Source organism: Cuculus canorus, chromosome 15 (assembly GCF_017976375.1).
Source record: "Cuculus canorus isolate bCucCan1 chromosome 15, bCucCan1.pri, whole genome shotgun sequence".
Lineage (NCBI taxonomy): Eukaryota > Metazoa > Chordata > Aves > Cuculiformes > Cuculidae > Cuculus > Cuculus canorus.
In genome coordinates, this window is record NC_071415.1 from 4,448,154 (window position 1) to 4,467,394 (window position 19,241).

The following is a 19,241-nucleotide window of genomic DNA, read 5'->3' on the forward strand; positions in this document are numbered from 1 at the left end:
AACCTTCAGAGCTAGTGCTGGAGAAGCATGATATTATTAGCAATAAAAAGAATTTACTTTGCCCTTTTAAAATTACCATAAACCGATTGACTGAAATGGAATGATGTTAATATTTAAGAAGTAGGACTCTACATTCTATTATCTCAGAAACTCTGTCACCTGGTACACTCTGTAGTCCTGTTATCTAATTATTGTCCTTCAATTGCATTAGTGTGCCAGCAATTTTCTACTGGTAGAAAAGTAATTGACATTCGGGTTACTGATTTGTATTTGGGAGACTCACCAGCTGATTCTGAAGAGTCCTCTTCTGTCAAAGCAGATTAGCTTGATTTTTACCTAAAAGAAAAAAGAAAGTCTGTGCTTTAGAGTATGTCACGTATATAGTACTCATCTAACTTGGTATTGAAATTCAGGTTATGTATCAAAGCTAATTGTTAACTGAATAGAGGAAAAAAAATTGGTCACAAAATAATAAATGATACTTTCGACTTTAAATGTGTTTTATTTCCATCTGCTCTTCCCCTGAGCGTGCAAGCAGGCATAGATTGACAGAAAGTAAACACTGTGGTGATGTGGATAGAGGGGAACGTTGGTTTGCATTTCCAGTGCTCAGTGTCTAAATCTACAGGTGTTTGGTCAGTAGGTGGATGGAGTCCAAGAGCTGTGGTCGCATACACTGTGCGAACTCTTCCATGCCTGGAAACTAGGCTGTCACAAAGGCGATGAGATGCTTTGCTGTCTCTAACAGAAGCTGCAGGGAGGTTCTCAGTACCCACATGGTACGGTGCAGTTTGCCTCTTTTCGATGGGGTCAAGCACCAGATTATACAGATTTCTTTGTAAGAACCAATGCTTGTTTTGTCTTGGGTTTCCAGCTGGTTTGGTAATGTTATCACCCATTTGACACCTGTTTCTAAGGCAAGTGGCCCACTTTGTTTTCTTTAGCTTTAACTTTTTTTCTTTAATAATAGTTGCGTATTACCGTTAAAATAAATAGTATACTGAGTTCAAATAAATTTTTTTCCTAACTGAAATACATAGTCTTTCTCTCGATGTTCTGTAGCAGTAATAATTTCCTCTTTTGTTAGGGTTTGGAGGAGTGCTTCCAAACTCTAAATACCATATTTTTAATTAAAATTGAAAACATAGTTACTCTTCCATGTAGCCTGAATAAGGGAAGAACAGCCTGTATTTCAGCAATTGCATTGCCCTCAATATGTATTTGGGTCTCTGCAAAGGCTTTGGTTCATGACTGTGTACTGTTAAATGCGTGAAACTTTCCAGACTAATATAATTTGGGATCTAAAGTTGATTAGAGATGCGTGGTTACAAAATGCACGTAATCAACTGGAATTAAATTTAAAGGATATTTTAAATTACCACGAGGAATGTAGCTGTCTAGCAGTGGTGATAATTTTGCTAATTTAATTTGTTTTGGGACTTTACGGTTCGCATTTGAAAACATGAAAATCTTAAATATTTTCAAAATAATTTGTTTTTCACAGAGCTATTTCATAAACCAGTTTAATGCTTGAACTTGTGAAATTGGTAATGTCAGTGTAATACAAAGCAAACATTTAGGAATGTTGGTTAAAACTGAAATCCTCATCTGAATTTCTTTTGACTATAACTTTGAGCACTTATTATACATCTTTAGAGGTCTCGGCCAACACGTCTTTAAAATACTTCATCTTCCAATGACAAGAATCAGGATTGTTCCTCCTCTTGATGGATTACATAGTGTAGTCACCTATTTTCAACCATCTCTGATGAGTCCTTTGGTGGACCGTGAAAATTGGTGGGCTATTTTTCATAAACTTTTATTAATATATATGTATTTTTAAAATCCCTTAATATCGTAAGTTTAGAGAGAGCGCAGGAGTGTAAGAGCGCAATCTAATTGATCAAGGATATTCACAGATAACATCTGTTTTTTATAGATTGTTAATGTTGTACCCGGCAGGGGTGGTGCCTCGCAGTGGCCGGTGGCGTTCCATTAACCTGACACTGAGAGTCTCCCGAGTCAAATGCTAAGCATTAGTTTGCTTTAAAATTCTAATATTATCAATAATGAGGCGACTTTACTGTTAAATCAGGAAGGAAAAGTAACCTTTTCTCTCTGAAGAATGGTGTGTTTAAAAGGTCAGAGCTGTACGTGGAGGCAGAGAGCTGCCCGGTGGCAATAATAGCAATCCAAAGTTCTCCAAATGCAGTAGAAGTGTAGGTTTTCAGTAGGACAAAGGACATCGCAGAAGAAACATTAATTTTTTAGATTAGGATTCTTGCTTACAGTGCTGTTAAAAGTTAGGTAAGGCCGGGCTTTTAAAGAGCTCAGGACCAGAATTCATATTCTCAGCCTACACAGCAGCTGCTGGGTTTTGAAAATAGCTCAACTCCCAACAGTTCCTGTTCTGAAAGGCACAGAGCTCTCATGAAAGTCTGGCTCTCATTTGGGTGCCAAAATGAGAGCTGAACTCTCATGAAATCTGTGAGTACACTGATTTCTTGAGGGGGAAAAAAGGAAAAAAAATCCATAAAGTGGAGATGAAAATAAGAAGAAAAAAAATCCATAAAGTGGAGATGAAAATAAGAAGATAGCAGTATATTTATTTCTTAGCGATTAATGTCTTGCCGTGATTATGGTGGTACTCTGATAGAGTTCTCTGAATAGTTGTTAGAGGTGTACATATACTGGAAATAAGAAATTACTGATATAAATATTTTTCATGGGTTCGTCTTATTAACATCACTTCTCTTTACATCCTCTGGTGCTCTTTTCTGAGACGCAGAGAACAACAATCAAACGTTTTCCTCTAAAACTTAATTCAGAAAGGAACAACTGTATATAGAATGTACACATATGTTTAATGCAATTATGACGACAACAATAGATGCAGAAAACCTAGACTAGATATATATTACTTCAATATCAGTTGTCTCCTTAGCCTTTTAAATAGAAAAAAATTGAACTTCAGTAGATGAGAAGAGGGAATTTTGCTCTAAGACACACTACTGTGAAACTGGAAGAAAGGGATCTCCTGGCAAAACTTGTGTCTTCACAATATTTACATAAATAAAATATAAAATGTTATGCCAGTGTTTTGTCTGGAGTGGAGTTTCTTTTCAGTACTGTGTGGGGATTCGTAAATTATGTTTGACAACATGGATAAAACCAGAAAGGGAAAGTTGGCTTTAAGAGAGATATCTAAAACGTTGTTCTCATAAGTAAGAACATTGTCTTGCAGTTTAAATTTAATTATGGCTTGTTTTCATGTGTAATCCAGGCACCATTTTAAAAGAATTTTGTGTGGCATTATTTCCTCAGAGATAATGGTTTCCAGTTATATTTTAGTGGTAAAACAATAGAATATTATGACTTACTGTGAATGTTACTCTTAGCAATTTTCAGTCTGTTTCTTTTTTTGAAAATTCTGTACTTTGTCGCACAGCCACAATTTATCAACAATATGTATTTTATCAGTGAATGAATACTAGCCTGCCTTGCACTATATATGCAAAAAAATGTATATATGCAGATAGACTTGCGTAATACAACTGTGTGTATATAATGCAGATGTTGCTGTACGCCTTTCCCGTCATATCCATCTTGGTGTAGTAGTTTGAAGTCCTCCTCAAAAGCTTGCGGTTCTTTAAATCTCCCTCATATTTGAGGGCGTTTTCAAAGGTATCAACACATCCCATTAGTGAATCTGTGAAATCTTCCTCGACTGAGAAGGAAGCTGTACGCTTGGGCAACAATAAATATACCAGGAGCGCTAATACACGCTCTAAACAAGGCTCTCAAAGGTTGAGGAAAAGTTCACTACCCCCAAGAAAATCAACCTCTTTTCCTCCTTTTGTAGCCTCTCTGTTCACATATACCAAGAAAACAAATTCTGTAGCAGATATGTACACTAATGAATTGATTTTATGGCCAGCTTTGTGGTTGAATTGTGGTTTGCCATTTTTAGCATTAGCTCTGTGAACGTGAGTGCGTATATAATTCATGTGGGGTCATTGTATGCATGTTGTGTTCTGTGTGTTGGTCTTTTTATAAAGACAACGAAAAATGCCATTCAACTTAGTGTCTTTCATCCTATTTCAAAACTATCTTTGGACTTGTTTGAAATTTGGTTTTCTCCCTCTGAATTTGTAGATATTTAAGAAGGCTCATATATAATTTTCCTGCATTTATCTAGGAATAAGCCCTGTATTTGCTTTGAACAGATTACATTGTCATGGTATAGGGGCAGAAATAGACTTGCATCCAAGGTCTATATGCTTCTACTATAATAAACTAAAGCTCTGTGTATTAACAGCTCTCTGCAAGGTGTCAGCATAAGCCACAGGGTAAACTGGCAATTCGGTAGTAGCCAATGAGGTGTCTGCTCTGTACTCTTCTATTCTACATACAGGAAACCTCCTTCAAACATTAAGAGACAGATGAAGGTAGTGAACAAAGATGACAACCTTAAAAATTCACTATCTCTGCCTGAATGATTTGGAGCTTTGATGAACGGAGCCCAAGGCTGACCTCAAGATTTTATGGATTTGAAGTTAAAGGCAAATTTCCCCTGACATTATCTATAAAGGAATTTAGAAAACATGTAACTTCCTTTCCTCTTATTCCCCAATTATTTTTTAACGGCAGCAGTGGCATCTTTTTGCCTTTAACACAGACTTACTCATGCAAAATGAATATTTTCTTAGAATAAATGCCAGAAGGCAAAAATCATTATCTTTGAATTGAAATGTTTAAAGAAAGTCACCTTGAAAGTGTATTTATTTATAAAAAGTTTTATGTCTGTACCCGTGCGTGAGTGGACATCTAAATGTAGCGAGGAGCTGCTAACACAGTATTGCTGTTGCTGAGCAGCACCCGCTGAAACCGTAGGCAGCTTCTTTGGCTGTCTAAATAAATGAAGCTTTGTCTGCCGGAATTAAAATATACAAACAGTTTTTCAGTTACAGATTCTAGGATAAGTAATGCAGCTTAACTTGAAGACTAAAATTAGAAACACCCAGTTTTTATATAATATGTGTGCAGATGTTTTCCAGTGGGCGTGATGGCCAAATCGTGAGCACCACAGTGGTGTCCGAGTGCTGAGATAGGAGCCTCGGGAAGGTTTAGTGGTTCAAGCGCGTGATGTTTCTTCAGTCTCCTGAGACGTCAGGGTGCGAGTTACTGGTGCTCTTCACAGTCTATCCAAACGCTCCTACTTTATGTCTTTGAATAAAGCGTGAATGAAAATAAGATGAAAATTAAGAATATATAAAAAAATATTTCTTACATTTTTTTTTGTTGTATGTATTAAAATATAATTTGAAAAAAATGTTTACTCCTTATTCTGTTGTCTTTACTGATGCAGTTTCCAAAGGATTTACATTCTAGGCATGTTGGCTTTATATAATTGATCCATACAAGAACTGAAGTGCCTGTAGGTCAACTATGAGTTAACTTTTCCAGCAGGACTATTCTTGCCTTGCGCTCTGCATGCAGAAGGATCACAGCCAGTCACTTACCCCTCTGCAGCAGACCGGGAATTTCACTAATAGATGCTTGTCTCAAATGAACCAGGCAAAGCTGGGACGGTATAGCATGTCCATTTTGTCTCAGGAGAGAAGGAGGAGAAAATGGAGGCCTTGAGTTTTGGAAGGCAGACTGAAAAAAAATAGCTGAATCCCCGCATATCGATGCGCAGGCTGCGAATCCTGATGGCTTTGGGGACAGTGTTTGTGCCCCGCTCTCAGTACCTTGTCTCAGTTGCCGTAATAAATTAATCCTGGTTGTGGGATTTCAAGTGGCTCCTCTCAGAGCTCTGGTCGTATAATGTGTATAACAAAGCCTCTGATAGGCACCGCAAAAAATAAAAGAGAAAATACTTGCCTTGATTTAGGAATGATGGGATGGCATGGAGGTGTCAGTGGGAAATGCACACCCTTTTCGATTAGCCTCTGTGCACTCGGGGGTGGAAATCATAAAGACTTTTCAATCCTTTGTTGTCTTATTTCCCCCAGACCTGACATGTGAGGGGTTTCTCTTTTTAATCTACTTCCTACGGATGGTTTCCCTGCCTCGTGATCTCAGACCTTTGCTGTCTTTGAGAGTCTCTGTTCCTTTGCCAGCAATGCTTGGGCTGACCAACCGAGTGAGTTTTGGACAAGTTGGATTAGAAAGAAATCCATATTTTTTGCATTTTCACAGTAATTGTGTGATTTAGAACATTTGAATGTTCTTTTTGATTTGTCATTTTAATATAAGCTCGTGGAGAGCCTTCTGGAGTGCTGAAGTGGAACATAATTTTCATTTTTGCTGGCACATCTTTTGGATATTTGCATTGGGTGTTTGCATTTCGTGTAGCTTCTACCACACAGAGATCTGTGGCACTTTAATGAGCTGAGCCTCCCAACTTTGCTGTCGTGTAAAGGAACACCTGTTCTTCCTATTTTACATGTGGAAAGAAAACGTATGTAGATGTTAAGTGATGTGCCCAAGATTGCTTGACGATGTAATGGCTGATCAGAGACTAAACTGGTGGACCTAATTTGGTGGGTTTTGGCTTGAAGTGTTAGACTGTTACGAATCCTCTTCAAAACAGTGTTGAAAACCTTTCAGGTTCAGGTTTTCAGTCACAGACTCTAAAGAATGTATTAACTTCCTACCCTGAAGTGCTTACAGTCCAAGAATGGAAAATAGAAAGGGCATAGAAGCACAGGGAAATCATTACCTGCCTGAAGACACACACGGCCGCTGGCAAAAGAGTGAAATATTAGCTGTTTTTTCCAATTAATTCTGATAATGCAATGTTTGCTGGATATTTAGACGCTTCTTGTTTGTCTGATAGTTCAAAGATTGGGTTTTCTGGTGTGTGTTTCAGAAGCTCTGTGAAAGTGTCACGTTTAATGGAAATGGATTGGTTGAACATTCATTTTAAATATGGCTTAATAGGATGAGGAGTGTATTTAAAGATTTATAAATATTAAAATTGGAACTGTTATTTGTGGCTGTCTGCTGGGCTGGGGAAGGGATGTGTGCGCATACCTTCTGTGAATAGCGGTAAAATGCTGAGGTTCAGCTTTTATATTCCTGTGGGTTCTATAAGATTTAGAAACAAAACCGATATGGTAGAAACAATGTCTTTTTTTAATAAGCCTCAATGTTCTGATGTTTTTCTCTTTTCATCTCTTGCACAGTCCCCATTAACTAGCCAGCAAGAACAGAGCACTGAAGTGAAAACTGTTCTCAGCTTCATGTTAAGGCCAGTTTAAAAAATAGATACATTGGTAGTGTCTGCCTTGATCGTTTTTGAAAAGGAGGAGAGCTCTGAGTTGTGGATTGGTTTTTTTTCTGAGACCACATCTAATATATTCCAATATATACTTCCCAGTGCTTATACGAGATGGCCATAGATGTCATTTTCATAGTTGCTTAATGCCATATACTTTAAAGATATTTTTTTTTCCCATGAAGGAATTTAGTTTTCAGGTCTTTAAAGAGTAACGTGGGGAAAAAAAAGGAGTTTTTAAAAGTATTGTAAACTGAGAATAAGGCTACTAGCAGAAATAAATGATTTGTCTTTATTGGTGCAGGGTGTTAGGAAATTGAGACATTCTGAACCCCAACGGTTGCTGAGACTATGCCAGTAAGGGCCGTGGGTATTTGTGCTCAATACCTGGTAGATATCTAAGAATAAACAACAGGCTGCTGAAATTCATAGTTGGAAGCATTGGGATAAAGTTTTATATCCAGAGCCTCGTTTGGTAGCTTTCTTTGAAACTGTTATGATTCATGCGGCGTGAGGATAAACAAACTTTCTCCTCTAGATAAATGGATGAGAAGGTGATAGAAAAACTTCATATATAGGCATTACTAGAACAAAAATAATCTGTTTTCATTACACTTATGGCACCGATGTCTTTCTGTATTCAGAGGGAGAATATTGTTAGTGGTTGCTTCTTGAATTTGACACGGCTATGGCTACAGTCCCCTAATAGTGTCAGGCTTTATCCAGTGCTCAGATAGCTTGGTTAATTCCCAAGTAATAGCAAAGACAAATTATAGATGGTGATCAAGTATTATATGTGGAAATCTTCTTTAGGAAAGAGATGGATAAAAGGAGCAGCTAAATACTGAATATGGAAAGGAAATGTATTTCTGACTGGGGGAAGACTTCTTCAGTCTGTAACTGTGGGTGTTAAAGGCTTAAGGGAAAGAAGCCAGAGCTGTAATATGTTCTGAAGAACATACTAGAAGTCAGAGCTTACAGACTGACCAATAAACTATGTCCCCAAAATGTACAGGAAAGATATTATTCTATCCATGCTAGACTGACATTGGAAATAATACAGTTCATGATATCAATGCCAATTTGTTACTTTCAGCACCGTGTTTCCATATCCTAGGCTGAAAAAAAAAGGAGGAATTTACTGAGGACCAAAGTGATCATTTTGCACGGACAGTGGAATAGTTTGGAACAGTAAGAAAAAAGAAATAGCACACAAATTTTTTGTTTGTTTCTTCTGGAGCTGGAATTGCTGTGTGGATTGTTTCCAGTGCTGCCCAGGGGAGTCCTCGTGACAGACCAAGAGGTCACCTGGCAAATTTAAAAAGCTTATTTGTAGAATTAGAGGTGAGATGTGAAAAATGGTTCAGAGAAGAATTGATGCCTGTTCTGGATTATAAAAGAAATTTCTTGTTTCCTTTGAATAATGGCTCCGAAAGTGAGTGGGATATTTCAGCCTATTGTTCTCAGATGACAGCTCTCATGGGGTAGAAGAGCCTTTATGCTTAGTATTATCTTTGTGAGATATCAAGTGGGAAAAGGAAGAGCGAAAGAATCCACGTGTCTGTCTGTACGTGCATGTGTTTCAAGTAGCCACTTCGAAAGCGTTAGAATGATATATAGGAGTGAGGTCCAGGTGGTTATTGATAGTCCCTGGGATCTGGGAAAGCTGGTTTTGCTATTTTCCTCAGGGAGCAAGTAGTGCCGGTAAAGGACAGGGCATGAATCTTTTTGGTAAATAAAAAGAAAAATGCAGTTAATGCAGTGAGTGGGTGTAAAAATAGCTTAAAAAGAGAAAAATGTATCATGTACTTCATTTTATTCTAATGCTTAGTACTAAAAGATTTTTTTTCTGCGTTAGTGAAAAGCATGACATATTTTTATACTCTCTATTCAGTTTCAAAGAATGATTCATTTGAAAATTGCAATATTAACAACTTCTAATGAAGAAGAAATGCGGGTTTTTAACCTGTGATTTTAGTTCTTTCTACCTTTATGTAAGTTCCATTCACGTATGTATGTTCAGGTGGGTCTGTTGTATAAATTGGTGGCAGTATTTTAGTAGTGTGGCAGCCTTTTAAAGTGAAGGAAATGTATTTCTTGCTACTTACTGCCGGCGCACTTTGCTTTTGGTCACTGTGTAGTTGTTCAAGTAAAATGGATTGGATTATAAAATAATATAAGGTTACATGGTAGTCTCACAGCAAACATACTAAATTAAAGAGGCTGCAGAACAAATCGGTTTGCTCTCTGGCATTCATATATGTCGGGTATTTTTTTCCCCTTCTCCATCTTGAGTCAAGGCTAAAATGCAAGTTTAGCTAAAAGGTAACTAATCCACAAGTGACATTATCTGTGATTTGTCTTCTTTCAATGGGTCAAGGCTAAACATTTATTATCATTCTGATGGTAATTTTTTGTAGTTGAAATCAGTTCTTAATTTAATACTACATTCTCTACTTGGATGCTCTTCAAAGTGCAGAATGAGAGCTGTAGCTTCTGCTTCCCACTCCCGAGATGCATTGGCTGATATTTTTCTGTAGCTGTACTTCTCTGACCACATTCTCTTGTTATCTTTTGTACTTATCTCACTACCTCTAAAGCATTATTGTACTAAACCCACGTATTTTTAATATATTACTGGGAAAACTTTTCAAGCTTCTTCAGAGCTTACAAACCCTGTGCCTTTGAAGTACTTCAGCCACAGCAGTTTTAATGAAGCTAAACAGAACAAGGAACACGATCCCTTTAAACATCAGCATTTCTTGACGGAACAGAAAGATTAATGGATTGAATCCCTTGGAGGCCATGGAAGTTTTCTCATTAATTGTAATGATTTTGGAGAGAAACCACAGAAAGAAAAGTGATGAGTAACAATACATACAGTTGGGCATACAAACGGCTGCTAATAAAAGTTGTATTACAAATTCTTTATTTTCAATAGCAAAGGAGTTGATAGGTTGTCTGATCCTTTAGCAAAACAGCACAGGGCAATCTAATAAAATAATAAATATAATAATAAACCTATGAAATACGAGTTGGTGGAAGTAATTTCAAACTGCGTTGCATTATACCACCGAAGAAGTATAGCAAAACTTGATTTGTTTAATTCTTAGAAGTACCAGTAGATTAGTTAACAGTATATAGCAACATGAAAAAATGCTTTGTATGAGAGAATCATACCAGAGTTTTTCAGGTAATGCCTTTGTAATCAGGATTTAACAAAAGCCATTGCATATTTTATCACTACTGGGTTATTAACACAGTTATGGGATATGGCTTTTCTCAATTAAGACTAATATATGTAATTGGGAAAATGAATCAATCTTTTTTTAAGATGTTTTGAATGTTAATTATGCATTGGCTCCCTACGTCAAAAAATGAGCACTGTTCACCTGTGTGTTGATTAGTACTAGAAAATCTGATAACTCATAAACTGAATTTACAGCTGCTAATTTCTTGTTTTGTATCTAAAAGATAATGGTTGTTTCCTGTATAGTTTTTCAAACAGTGCAGTGTTTTGGTGGAGTAGAAGCAGTATTGCTAACGTGTTATGCACCACGTGCCACAGAACATGGTGTTCATAGCAATTTACTGAAAGTCATGTGTAGTGTATTGTATCTTGTATATTTTGTGTCTCTGACATAATACTTTCTTATTAGTCTTCCTGAGCTCGTAAAGCGTAAATAAATACAACAAAATAGTAAGCATATATTATAGCATTTCTGGTATTGTAATCCCTTTTGACCGTTGGTTGAGTTAATAATGTGTCATTATCACAGGATTATTCTCTCCTTTTTGATAATGGGCCAAGGGAAAACATATCAGCCAGAATCATTAAACCAGGTATTTATTTGGCCAATTGTTTGGCATCCGGGTGCTGAGAGATGAGGTGTTATATTTACAATTCTAATTTAGAAAGTTGTATTTTTTTTTTTTTAAGTTACAGGGCAATTACATTGATTTTAAGTACAATTTGAGGGTTAAGAGAAGGTCTGAAAACTAAGACTTCTATTTAGGAGCCAGAAATTTAAAACACTGCTAGGAAGGTCATTATGAAACTTTTGTTTAAAGATTTTAAGTAGGAATTGGTGACCTCCATGGTTACCTCAGGGTATCCCTGATAATATTTTAGGCTACCAAAAAAATTCAAATTTATGAGACAAAATACAGTTAATAATTCCTGTGTATGAAATAAAGTCTAAGCAGTTCTGTTTAATATCTTTACCCGTTCTGTGGATAGGGAGACTGAGTGCACACTCAGTGAGTTTGCAGATGACACCGAGTTCATCTGTTTGAGGGCAGGGAGGCTCTGCAGAGGGGCCCGGACAGGCTGAAGCCAACAGGATGGGGTTCAACCAAGCCAAGTGCCTGGTCCTGCACTTGGGTCACAACAACCCTGTGCAACACTGCAGGCTCAGGGAAGAGCGGCTGGAAAGCTGCCTGGTGGAAAAGGCCCTGGGGGTGCTGGTCAGCAGCAGCTGAATGTGAGACAGAGGTGGCCCAGGTGCCCAAGAAGGCCACCAGCATCATGGCTTGGATCAGCCATGAGGTGGCCAGCAGGAGCAGGAAAGGGATTGTACTTCTGGACTCGGCACTGGGGAGGCTGCACCTCAAATCCTGGGTTCAGATTTGGGCCCTTCACTCCAAGAAAGACCTTGAGAAGCTGGAGCATGTCCAGAGAAGGGCAGCAGAGGTGGGGAAGGGTTTGGAGACCAGGAATTATGCAGAGTGCCTGAGGGAACTGGGGCTCTTTTGTTTGTAGAAGAAGAGACTGACTGGAGACCTCATCACTCTCTGCATCTTCCAGAATGGAGGTTGTATTGAGGTGGGTGTTGGTTTCTTCTCTCAAGTAACAAGGGATAGGATGAGAAGAAATGGCTTCAACTTAGAGCAGAGGAGGTTGGGATTGGATGTCAGGAAAAATTTCTTTACTGACAGTGGTGAAGTCTCCATCCCTGGGGACATTTAAAAGACATGTAGATGTGGTGGTTAGGGAATAGTTTAGTGGTAGAGTTGGCAGTGTTAGGTTAAGGGTAGGACTCAATGATCTTAAAGGTCCTTTCCAAGCTAAACGATTGTGTGATTTAAACCGTTATGAATTCTTTCTGATAATGCTTATACCTGGAAAACGTGGTCATGATTAATAAATGAGTCCACACTGTTTTTAATGTAACAGTAGACCATGCTACAGAGAGGATTGGGGAAAAAATATTACATTTAGTAGGGTAGCAGCTGTAAGGGTGCCATTATATTAAGTGACTTAATGAACACTGATCTTGAAGCAATAAATCAAAATGCAAACAATCTACCCTAATCAGGTAATCAGAATTTTGGAGATACTTAAGTTATATTAAATGAATGCTTCAATCAAGTTATGTACCTGCACATGATCTTATGTTTAACCTAGTTATTTTCTGTGTAACACCACTTTCAGGTATTATAGTTAATACAGAATTATACTCTTTGTTCTACATTTTCTGTTAGGTTGTATTTCTTTGTTTTGGAAGGTTTTACTTTCTGTTTGCTTTAAGTGAAGAATTTTCTTGAAGAATAATTAATAGTACATGTTACATCCTGTCGTGCTACGGAAGGGTTTTCTAAAAGATGATCGATAAGAAGGTTCTTGTGAAAGCTATGGCAGTTATTGCTTGACCTCGGAGTGGCTCTGTCAGGGTGTGTATATGGACATGTAAGTCTACATACGTGCCTGCATACGTGTGTGTGTGTGTGTGCACATCTACATGCATAAAGTAAGTTGCTACCTGCTATTGCAGAAATTAGAAAGCACAGTGATAATGCCATCATTTTCTGAGGAACTGGTGTCTGTTCAGACGTTGTAAATACAAAATATGGAAATTGAAAGGAAATTGCATTTGGTGTGCTGTGATTCTCTTGCAGGATTCTGAATATGTTCTTTCACTGTCCAAATGCAGTTGGGTGACTTTAGGTCCTGAGCCTACAGACATTCATATGCATGCGAAAAGATAATTTCCAGAGAGTATTTATAGTGCAAAATCCTAAGTACTTACCTGCATCTTTGCACAGTACTCGTCTTAGATAGTTTAGGAAATATTTGTATGTCTTGGCTTTGTCCTGGTTATTTCAGTTTGCACAAGTGTTTCAGCTTTTTATCTCATTAAGATTTACTATAAATTTTAGTTCACTTACTGATCAAACTGGTAAATGTGCAAGCCAGAGGGAGCTGATGGGTATTTGGGCATTTTTGGGCCACACTTCATTTGTGTTTGAGTTGCCTGAGAATCCATCACTGAAGAATGAGTAGATACCTTTTATACTTTCTTAGTTTATATGTGTGTGTCTGTGTGTGTGTGTGTGTATATATATATATATATATTTTTTTTTTTTTAAGTGGAAAATAATGCTAGTGAGGCTTCTGTAGCCAATTAAAGTATTTGGAGGTATTTGACTCTTCCCCCTATTTTGGGAATAGATTGATGTTTGTTTCATAAATCATTCAACTCTGCTTCCAGTGTCTTTAGTTTTGTCTGGGATCAGAAACATGCACTTGACCTGCTTCTTGATCAGTGGAACTAGATGATCTTTAAGGTCCTTTCTAACCCAAACTGTTCTATGATTCCATGATTCTTGATAGTTCTACAACAGCAAAGTCGAGCTGATCTTGGCTTGTCCAGCCTGCAGTTCTGGTTAGTCCAAATTGGAGACCAGTGCAAAAGTATTCACTGTAATTGCCCCCAATTTTTAACTATCAATTATAATAGAGAAATGAAGAATGAAACTGTCAGTCACCTATTCCATTACTGTAGACTCTAAATGTTTTACGCTTGCACTTAAAAAAGAACAAATGCAGTTTTATGTTTTTTAGAATGACGTTGCTGCAAAGCACTGAACAGATTGTAAACAGTTAATAGTTCAGTCTTTGTATCCTGAGGTTGCTGTTACTGCTGGTTGACAGTGAGCTTTTATAGTCAATCTGTTGAAGTACAAAAGGCCAATTTTTGGAAGCTGTCATTGAAAGTGCCTCTGTTTTGTAAGAGGAGCACATCCTTTCTTCTCTTGTGATGGAATCCCCCATAAGAGGTGAGACAGGCCAAAAGTTGAAAATGTTATGATAAGCAGTAAGATAGATTAAAGTGCTTTTATGACTTTTAAACCTTTTATTCTTTCTAAATTAGAAGTTCACTTTAAAAAAAAAAATAGTTCACTCACTTTGGTTAATTAACTTCTGTGATTTTTATGATCAGAAGTCGTATAAATTTCCAACATGATCTTCCAAATGTCTTTCAGCAAAGCAAAGTTATCTGTTAATTTGAGTAATGCAGCAAAAAACTAATCACTTTGAAACTAATGCTGTGCCCTGTATCTCGGATGTTTGCTGCTTTGCTGCTTGCCGCATTGTACTAATCACTGCCATGATTAGTTGCAGAAATAATCCTGAGAAGAGGCGAAGTCTTTATCTCTGTGGCCTGTTGCTCGTTTTCAGGTTTATCCTGATAGAGATGCTAAAGGCCCAGGCAGGTATGGATACGACAATATACCAGTCCATAAACTTTAATTGATTCTGTGAACACTTAGCCATTTCTAATGTGGAATCTCATCGTAAATCAGTGTTAAATGAATATGGTGTTCTCTCGGCGTCTGTACGGCGTAACACTGTGTTGTTAGCCACGGCACTGCGGCTGCCAGCCCCGTACTCCCATCTCTGAGAAAGAACGGACATAAAGAATTGTTTTCTGTAAATAGGATTTATGTTACTGATTTGTCCAAAAATATACACTTGCTTTTAAATTGTATTTTTTTACTTGGTGGTGTGTAGAGCATTTTGTCTTCTAAGTCTCTTGGAAGGATGCGTGAGGCAAAGAAGTATGGAAAGTTAGTGAAATTCATTGGATTGCTGCAGTTACTTGTCTGAGCGTCTTATCGAACGGGATTGCGAAGGTGTGTTCTTGTATTCTCTGATTTTAGGCTTTTAGGCTTTTATATTTCCTAATGGCTGAATTGAAAATGATGATGTCTGATAAATTTTAATGTTAGAAATAAAAATTCCTGCCCCTTTTCTGGTATCTCCCTATTGTGAGTTGTATAAAGAGATCTTGCAGAGGGAGTGTATGGTCCCTGAGTGGGAAATGCTTGCGTTCAGGTGTAGCTTTATTAACAGGGTTCCTCCTCTTCCTGGCTTCTGAAGTTAAAGAAAGCCTTGAGAATTGGTATAAGAGAAAGGATGTGTTTTTCCAAACAGAAATCAGCTATAGCATTTAAAGAAAACAAGAAAAAAAAAAGTTTCACCTTTCTTTTATTCATTCATTCTTTTCAGACATTTGTTCATTGATAAAAAATTTTGCATTAAAAAGATAGCAAATCAAAAAATAAGCATACTGGTAACATGAGGGGAACTGATACCAAACTTCAGTCGCGTTGAATGCATGGCATCTCAGGCATCTTATTCAAAATGCTTCCCTCGGATAATAAAGGAAGCTCTGAATTCTCTGTGTGGGGTTTCCAGTTGTTGTTTGTCTCACAGTTTGCCTTATACATAGGATGTGAGAGCAGTTTGTGTGCCTGTAAGAATATTGGTATGCTTTAATAGATTTAACAGTATCTGGTTTTATATCATTATAAAATCAATACTTTGTATTGATATAAGCCTCAGGAATTGTTTTCCTCTGAAGGAAGGAGAACTTAAAGTCAATGAAAATATATAAGTTGTTAGTGAATGTTATTTATCTCTCCCTCTCCCTCTTCTTCCCTTGTTCTAGTATTTTTGGCACGTGTAGAGTTTTGCTAATGATTAGTCTGGCAGCCAAAAGGGTAATAGTTTGTTCCCAAATTTGTGAAAAGCTAGAAAATAATACATACAGAAAAGCAGCTTGAAGCAGTTAGTGGAGTTAGTTTAGAATAAAGGCCTATGAGTGTTCTCCTCCAGGAACACACTCTTCCCAGGATAACTTACAGGTTGAAAACATACCCCAAGAGGCTTTCAAATCAGTTATTAATCATCTGTGCATTGAAACAACTAATAAAAATACTATTTTTGGACGAGAATCTGACATCAGCAGTGTATCAATATACGTGTTATCTTGATAGAAATGGCATCCTAAGCAGAAAATGTTAAATAATTTGGGTATTTTACGTGGAACTATCTGGAAATTTAGCAGGTTTGCAGATTGGTGTCTCATAGAAGGCTGAAGAAACAATATCAAACAACCCATGTTCTTCTAATACTAATTCTTATTTTACCCTTATGTAGACGAATAAGGGGAACCGGACGTGTTTCAGCTGCGGTATGCCTTTCCTCTCACCTTTTCTCTTGACATTAGCGATTGTAGTGTCAAATTTAAAAAATATATTTTCTCCACACATGTAGCAGTTAAAATGGTACAAGTTTAAACCAGAATGATATTTGAACACTGAGCGGTTACAACTGTCTTAGGCTTAATTTTTCAAGTTATTGCTTAGGCTCAGCTTGAGTGAAAGACTTCCCATCTCTTTACTCGGATGCTGCTCCTTGGGTTCCTCAACAGGACTGTTGAGCTCTCTGTGAAGTATCCGTGGATGTATTATTAAAGATACACCCTGATGAGAGCCTTTCAAAGTGCCACGCACTTACTGACAAATCCTAGAGCCTTATTTTTTCTTTTTTTTTTTTTTTAAAACTAATGTCATACTTTTCCAAAAGTCACCTCATGATCTTTGTTCTTTTGTTTGAGCTCCAGCTTGCTGCCTCCTTCTTACAATAGGAAGGTAGATAATCTTTGAAACTACTGCAGGCTATACTTCGGCATGGATTACCGACTTCCATGAATAATAGACTCTTTGTCTATCAGATATTATAGATATCTGAGTTTTGGGGGAGAACTGTAGTTGGGTCGCAGCGGACCAGTTACGAGACGAGGGTCTTAGCAGTGCCCCAAGGGAAAGGCTGCACTGAAGACTAACTGGACCTCTGTAGAACACCAGGATAATCAACAGTGTGGTGTTTTCAAGTATGTTTTTGAGGATAGAAAAAGTTCTGTGTTTTTCGAGGCAGTCAACTCTAAGATGCACATCCAGAGATAATCCAGACTTCGTTAGTTCCAGTGTTTATGTACTACATGAGGCTTTTTATACTCTCCAATACTTGATACTCACAAACTTCATTGTGCTTTAAAGAAAGCATTTCTCAAGAAGGAAAACCAGAGCAACTTTTAACCCTCAGCCTCAGCTGTACCAACTAGATTTTAAATCTGAGCCAGTTGTTTTACCTCATTGGAGGAAAGGTGAGCCTGAAGGAGAGAAAAGCTGATTGAAGTAATGGATACAAATGGATATGTTCTTATCTTGTTAATCCTTGATTATTACAGAGAGCAATTGCGTAGGTGATAAATAGGAAATCATAGTGCAACTCAAAACAAATATTTATGAAATCTAGTTTTATACATTGACCTTAGTAGGTGTAATGAGCCAAACCCAAGTACAGACAGGGTATGTGTGGAAACAAAGAGGAATTAGATATTGGTTTTATATGCTTTGCTTAATGGAGACTGCAACTGCAGTATAAAGCTGATCTAAAATCAACTTGACTGACTGCAAGAAAAGTAGTACAAGGTGGGTGTAGGGTGAGCTTCACCTTCACTATCTATGCAGTGCTTCTTTTTCCTGGAGAAGGAAAAGGGAGACTATCAAGGCTATTTCATACACTTCATTTATATACAGCTGCCATAATGACTCCATGGGCCCACCGACAGCCTGTACAAGTCAAATCAGGCTCTTGGGGACCAGCCAGGCATAGAATAACTCCCAAATAAAAAGCATTCAAGACTTTTTAAAGGCAAGTAAGCTCTCTATTAGCCAGTGGTACAGCCTGGTGGGTTTATACCTAGATCTAGGATGTGTTTTATCTAGTTCATTACATATATTTCTGAGGTCAAGCTGGGTTCATTGTTTTGTTGCAATTTCTGATATGAGTGAAAGCACCACATCTAACACTCTAGTTACTTGAGTTTTTTTACTGGTTTGAAATAAGTTGCTCTGGTATTCAGATGCATGGAAATAAAGCCTTATCTTTTACATGCCAGAAAATAATATATGCCCTGCCAGTGAAATACTATTTAATGCTTGTTGTAAGTGATTTAGTGTTGATATTTACGGATGTGTTTCTGAATGTATGTGTTATAGATTATGAAATGGTTCAAAACAGCATGAGTGAAAAAGGGAATGCTTATTCTTCTTGACACCTACTGGTTTTATATGTCATTGAATCAATATGTGTTGTCATTTGCCATCTCCGTACAAAGAAAATGAATGCAGTCCCTCACTTGATGTCTCCTAGGAGTTTGAATGACACTTAACAGCTGAACAAGGAGATTTTTATGTAGGATGCTGTGTTTCACCTCCACTATCTTTAGAACCTGCTCTCTGCCTTCCAACACAGACTGTTGCTTCTGGAGGTGGAAGAATGGTGTTCTTCCTGTTAGGGCCAGAACATACTGAAATGGATCGTGGTCCTTGGTTTGTATCTAGATAGACACAGCTCTGAGTTGTCATTCAGATTTTAAGAAGTTCTTCTGCGGCTACTGTGTCCTTTGTGTTATGGGCAACAATTGGGAAATCGATTGTTAGCATCGTACACCATTTACTGACAAATTATGGCCTGTAATTCATTTCCATGATCAAAAAATGTATAGTAAAAGTATTGAGATGTAAGATATGGCCAATTTTCAACTCTGTCTTCTTCGTATTTACTGATCAGTGTAGTTCAGGAGTTCCACAGCTTTTACTATGCTTTTATGGCACTAGAAGCAGCTCCTGTGTCTGAACAGACACAAAAAGGCCCTTAGATGTTAAGGTGTCATTCATCTCCCAGTCTCCCCATCTCATTTTAAGAATTCATGATCTAACCTAGTTCCATTTTCCCTCTTTCATAAAAGCAGTACTCTTGTAAAAAGCCTTTATTTCTGTTATGTTACGCCCTCATGAAATTATCTCATGTTTTGTACAA

At 37.5% G+C, this 19,241-nt stretch overlaps 1 protein-coding gene across 27 annotated transcripts in view; it reads left to right on the forward strand.

Annotated features, from left to right (window-relative positions):
* Positions 1 to 19,241, forward strand: part of RBFOX1 (RNA binding fox-1 homolog 1) — a 1,213,941-nt gene that overhangs the window by 476,927 nt on the left and 717,773 nt on the right. The window contains exon 1 of one of the 27 annotated variants that reach the window (XM_054080135.1): positions 2,437 to 2,487. The exons of the other annotated variants lie outside the window; for them this stretch is intronic. Coding sequence (XP_053936110.1) covers positions 2,479 to 2,487 — 9 coding nt within the window. The 5' untranslated portion in view covers positions 2,437 to 2,478. Of the gene's footprint in view, positions 1 to 2,436; positions 2,488 to 19,241 lie in introns of those variants that run through there. 27 annotated transcript variants of the gene reach the window in all.